The sequence below is a fragment of the Pyrus communis genome, chromosome 3 (assembly GCF_041283825.1).
Source record: "Pyrus communis isolate YQ-2024b chromosome 3, ASM4128382v1, whole genome shotgun sequence".
Taxonomy (NCBI): Eukaryota; Viridiplantae; Streptophyta; class Magnoliopsida; order Rosales; family Rosaceae; genus Pyrus; species Pyrus communis.
The window spans coordinates 8,429,211-8,435,624 of NC_142567.1; the positions used below are offsets into that span (position 1 = coordinate 8,429,211).

General features: G+C 37.4%; 1 protein-coding gene across 1 annotated transcript; it reads right to left on the minus strand.

The window, feature by feature from the left end:
- Positions 1 to 2,947: 2,947 nt before the first annotated feature.
- Positions 2,948 to 4,990, minus strand: LOC137716233 (cytochrome P450 71AU50-like). The gene is made up of 2 exons (XM_088690869.1): positions 4,012 to 4,990; positions 2,948 to 3,709 (listed from the first exon to the last, which is right to left on the minus strand). The coding sequence occupies exons 1-2, from the start codon at positions 4,891 to 4,893 to the stop codon at positions 3,095 to 3,097; spliced, it is 1,497 nt and encodes a 498-aa protein (XP_088546995.1). The 5' UTR covers positions 4,894 to 4,990; the 3' UTR covers positions 2,948 to 3,094.
- Between the last annotated feature and the right edge of the window lie 1,424 nt (positions 4,991 to 6,414).

Below are 6,414 nucleotides of genomic sequence, written 5' to 3' on the forward strand. Positions count from 1 at the left end.
TATCATCAACTGAATCTTTCCTTCTCATCTCCCCAACTCTAATCATCTGAGGTATCAACACCATTCACCATCTCATTCATGGTACAAATTTATAAAGCTAGGCTGATTGTTTCTGTACATAGACTTTCTCGAGATAAAGTCCCAATCTAACAAGTCATATAGGCTTTCTCGAGATCAAGCGTATGTGGATCCACAACGGCCTTCGCTTTTAGTTTGATTTCTCCATAATAATGTATTATACCATCATTACCATTACCAATATCACTAGAGGTGGATTGTTTGCCCTTTCATTTTTATACTCTTCCCATGTCTTTCTATTTGTGTGGTCACGGTTAAGGCATGTCAACATTTTATATTCCTATTACTTTTTGTTTTATTATTTCTATAAAAAATTAATATAAAATGTTGACGTGACTTAACCGTGACCACATATCACAGGAAGGCTGGGGGAAAGTATGGAAATGGGAGGGCAGACAATCCACCTCCCAATATCACTAACATTATGATAAATAAAGCTAAAAAATTAATATAAAATGTTGACGTGGCTTAATCGTGACCACACATCACAGGAAGGCTGGGGGAAAGTATGGAAATGGGAGGGCAGACAATCCACCTCCCAATATCACTAACATTATGATAAATAAAGCTAAACAGATCTTTATAGTTTACTCATTAGGATGATTGGTCTGTAGACTGTAGTTGTTTAGGGCTTGTTTGGTACTCTACTTGAATCCAATTTTTTAAACTTAAAAACAATTTTTAATTCCTTAAAAACTTGTTTGGTATGACTATTTTAAAAAACTGAATTCAAGACTAACTCAAAAATATAGTCTATTATCTAAAAACATAAAAAGTGAGTTTTTAAACTTAAACTCATTCCTTTGTTTTCTCTCCCTCCTCCCCTATCACTCCAAATCTATCTCGCTCTTTTCTTATTTCTCTCTCCTCTTTTTTTTTTTTTTTTTTTAACCTTTTTCGTCTCTCCTCCAATCCGTTCATTCTCTCGATTCTTTTTCTCACTCATCTTCCTCTCTATCTCGTCCAATCCACTCTCTTCTTTCTCTTTCCTTCAATCATCTCTTACTTTCTCTTTTCTTCAATCATCTCTTACCTTCTTTCCTCATTTCTCCTATTTCTCCCTCTCTTGCGACCCCTTCTTTTTCGATCTCTTTGTCTAGTTTAAGTCATAAGATTTAAAAATTTTAAATTGCAACCAATCAAGTTTTTGAGTCTTAAAAAAAATTGTTTTCAAGAAATATTCTTAAAAAATATTTTGAGAAATGATAAAAAATTTCAAATAGAATACCAAACAGACTCTTGGTATTTCAAAATTTTCATCCCCGAGGTACACCAATGCATATTCTACCTAGAGGCCGCTCCCTCAAACTAGGGGTAGGAAGTAATGTATTGCTAGTTGCCACTGAGAACACGATAATGCTATAGCTCTTATAAAAATTTGTTTAGTTTTCTCCTGTTTGTGTGGCAACTATTATGTATAATTACACTCCTGTGATAGTTGTCGTCTCGTGACAAAGATACTCCTTGAGTATTGAGCCCAACTGTCCACGTGGGTGTAGGCCTTGGAAATGGTTGTCAGAGTCATCTGAGAGAACAGAGAATAAACTCTATGCATGCACGTAACAAGAAAAGAGACAATAAGCAGCCACAACTTTTTATTGCATGATAGAGCTCCATCATCCATAGGGTGCCAATTGACTCACCATTGAGTCATGCATTGAAAAGGATGCATGTCGCCAGGAAGTTATGAATAGGATAGCGACATTAACATGTAAGTTTACCCAAAAAATAAGAAAAAATTCAGATGAGGGAAATCATACAAAAAAAAATTATGGATAGAAATAATTAGTTCAAATTAAATTTCAAATTTACGTATGTGTAATTTTTTTAGATTGTAGTAAGGCGGATCGAAATATTATTACTTTAGAAGTTCGATCATGGATGCAAAAGCTTCCATCACAAAGTTACACAGACAGATTAGTGATGCCACCATCATCTTGTTCTGGAACAGTGGGTGAAGTTCGACGACTTCGTTGAGATTGGTTATGCTTGTTTCGCAAGATACGGAAACCTGATCCATTAACCTGATCCAGTATGAAATGAACCAGGTTTCCTATATTCTTGGAGTTCCTACAATCTAGGGATTGGTGTGGGACCCAAGTAATTCAACTTCTAAGAGGATGCAATATCTTCTCTTAGACATCCTCTGGTGTAAATACATACTTCTAGGGTTCATCTCGCGTAAAACAATTGCACACACTTATTCTCTTACCTACTGCTTGAGTCTCATAATATTGCTTACTAATTTGACTGTCGGAAAGTCTTTGGCAAGCACCACCTCCCCTTGGTCCTTGGCTGCTTAATAAGGAGTGTGTGAGAAGTAAAAAATGATATTTTTTGGGGTTGGCTATCCACACACCCTTTTTTACTTATCACACGCCCTTCTAATTTTCGACCGTCTGATCGGATGGATTGAAGAAGATCAAAAGACAGAAATTAATAAGGGGTGTGTGAGAAATAAAAAAGTATGTGTGGACAGTACAATGCTGTTTTTTTCTTTTTTTCTTTTTTTCTGTAAGGATTAGTCAGTTTTGACTACTAGGGTTTAGAGAAGATCATGTCGCTGTCGGTACCCTTAGGCTTTAATGATAGTTGGTTCTCTCTGAGAAAAAAGTTCTAATTAGATAACTGTTTATAGAAAAGATAGAATATGCTACTGGGCTTGTTAACTATACAAACATGGCCACTTGGGCTGCAAGATTTATCATAAAGGACTTTTAGGACGTGTGTTTTCCAAATTTGAGTTTATCTCAGCAACTGGCCTTCTACTTGAGGATATACAACAGGCTCTTGCGGGCCCTTTTGGACATAAGCTTGCTAGTTTCAAAGGGGAAAGAGCCCAGAATTTGGAGGGAGACTTTCATATCGGTTATTGACAATTAATTTGACACCAATTTATTCCATTTCTGGTTTTACTCGTATGAACAAAACAAATGTAAAACAGTAGAAAAGATAGTCCACACAATATAACAGCATACAAGTAGGAAATGAGACATCACAGACACAATAACTATGGTCATTTCTGAAGGCGGTAGGAAGGAATAAGGAGTAGATGGTTAGCCCTCGGAACCGTTAAACCGAACTCCTCAGTCATATCCAACTCATCTGGCAACATGTTATTTGGAAGTTCCCAATCAAAACATTGCACAAGTTGTGCCAAAACTAACTGGACCACAGTAAGGCCTAACTGAATTCCAGGGCAACGTCTTCTACCAGAGCCAAATGGGATAAGCTGGAAGTGATTTCCTCTAACATCAATGTTATTACCCACAAACCTCTCTGGTATGAACTTCTCTGCATCCGTCCAAGCACTTGGGTCTCTCCCGATTGCCCAAGCGTTTATGATAATGCGTGACTTTTTGGGTATGTGGTAGCCATGGACAGTGCAATCTTCCCTGGCTGCATGAGGAACCAACAATGGTACCACTGGATGTAGCCTCAATGTTTCCTTTACTACCATGTCCAAGTACTCTAATTTTTCCAAGTCTGATTCCTCCACCATTCTTTTGAGGCCTACAACATTTTCTAGTTCTTTCTGGACTTTTTTCATTACCTGTGGATTCCTCATGAGTTCGGAGAACGCCCACTCAATCGATGTTGATGATGTGTCCATTGAGGCCACAAGCATGTCCTGCCAATAGTACATTCGAAAAACAAATCACAAAATAAGGCATAAATACAAATTTAAATGGCATCTGTTATGCTATCAAACTGTCAACCTAAACAACACATCAGTAGGCAGATTTAACATAACTAATTGTTGCGATTCACAACCTTAATAAACCAATAACATGTTAAATTTCGGACAAGATACAATTCTGTTTCAATTTGCTGCCAAGCAAGAGTAAGAATACAAATAAGGTAAAATGAAGGATTAGTCCAATGTAATACTTGGTCGCCATATGCTATGTTATAGGTTTTATGCATACTTACCAACAATATAGCTTTGATATCGGAGCGTTCGATTCGGTAGTCAGATTCTTCAGAGAACATGAACGCCACCATGGCATCAACAAAGTCCTTCGGTCTTTCTTCATCCTTGGATTGAAGATGCTCACCAATCACCTTCTCAAAAAATTTATCAAATGCCTTGTTAACAGCCTTCATCCTCTTAGTGAACCCTTGGAGGTCAAGTGGCGCAATCCAAGGAATATAATCTCCCAAGTTAGGGGCTGCTGCTAATTGGATACCCTCTTTGATCACAGACTTGAAACCCCTCTCATCAAACTCTTCATCCTTGTACTTCTTCCCAATCACCATCCGGCAGCTCATGTCAATACTAAGAGTTGAGACCTTGTCACTGAGATCGACAGCAACATGTCGATTATTGGCAGCCTCTTTAATAGACTGAATTAAGAGAGCAACCTCTTCTTTCCTCATAGACTTGAAAGAGTTGATTTTGTGGTTGCTTAGTAATTCAAGTGTGCACATCTTTCGGATGTCACGCCAATATGAGCCATACTCAGCAAAGCTCACGTTTCTTTGCCCGAAGGATATGTGTTTTGCACCCTCATGAGGTGGCCTACTTGCAAAAACAAGGTCATGCGTTTTGAGGAACAGCTCGGCCGCTTGTGGGGATGAGACAACAATGGTAGGCATAAGACCTAACCGCAGGTACATGATATCGCCGTATTTTTGGGCTAGCCGATGAAGATCTTTGTTTGGGAACTGCCCCAACGAGTAGAGGCTGCCGAAAATAGGAAACCCTCTTGGACCAGGAGGTAACATCTTCTTGTTATTGCTTTTCCATATCCATGCTCGCAGGATGTGAACAACTGTAAGCAACGCCATTGTTGCCCAAATCCAAACCACCATTGTGTTTGCTGCCTAAGTGTTTAAGATAAGAGCTCTCTGAACTCTGTTTTACTTTAGAGAGAAGAAAAGAAGGTCCTTGTTTCATTGTGTTTAGTGGATGCTGATACTTGGCTTAAATGGATTTGGAAGAGTGGAAGGTTCAACGGATAGACTTGAATATTACTGTATGATTTTTCGACATGAATGCTATATACTAAAACTCAACCGTTACATGTCGAAAATAAAATAAGATAAATGATATACGCACATTCTTTTTAACTTCTTACACACTTTTGTTTTATTTTGTTATATTTTTTCATTTGATTTATTTGGTCATAGATAGAACATGGTGTGCAAAAAGCTAAAAAGGGTATGAATGACACCCATGAGGATCTTCATAGGTCTTCCTCTACCCATTTTGCCCTGAACCTCAGTCTCATAGTCCCAACTTCTAACCGAAGCATTTGTAGGTCTTCGATTCAATTATCCAAACCACATTAACTGATTTTCTTTCACCTCATCTTCAATTGCGGCTACTTTTACTTTACCTCGGATATCCTCATTTTTAATTTTTTTTTCCCTCTCTCGTGTGTCCACGCATCCAACAACATCGAAACACAAGGTATATAAACAAAATTTTGAAAAAGAAAAAAAAAATTAAATGTGTCTAATTTACCTTTGAATAATAATTGCATTCCACGTATTTTTACACATACAAATTTCAAAGTAGTCCACGAATGGATATCTCCAACATTACTCCAACTCAGTCGGTTTGGTGTTGCATAAACTGGTCACATCATACATGCACTTATCGGTGCACAAGTAGAAAATGGGACACACCCGCACATGCATCCATGACGCATGATATCGCGGTGCGCAAGTATGACCTTCTTCGTCCATTCGAGTTCTGTTGTATGTCGTGGTGCGCAAGTAGGACTTTCTTCGTTCATTCGAGTTCAGTTGTTTTCTCTTTCCTTTTTTTTACTTGGCGATCACTCTTGCTCTTGCGGCCTTTTCCACAAAATTATTCAGCAAAATTTGAATATAATAGCAGTTATTACAAGAATGGGGTGTAATATCCACACATCTATTTTTACTTCTTTCATGTTTTTTTTGGTTTTCGGCCGTCGGATCGAATGAATTGAAAAAAATCAATGGACATAAATTAACAAAAAGTGTGTGAGAAGTAAAAATAGGTGTATGAATAGCACACCCCTACAAGAATATGTCCAATTAAAAACGCCGCCAGCATTAAAGGCTTTTCAAAGTGGGCCATTGCAGCCACTGCAGTCCTTGTTCTTTTCTTAAATAAATTTATATTTTATCTGCATTAAATTTATAAAAATGTGGTCGAAGTGGAGGGGTTCTGGGTGTAATTATTATTATTATTTTCTGTGTTAAGGAGACAAGAAGAACTAATCTCACTTAACATTAGGAGTAGACGAGGAAAATAAATTTGAAATTGGATAAAAGTTATGATTTATAAATTGACATACATTAATTATTTTGTTTGGATTCATAAACATAGAAATTTAGAATTTC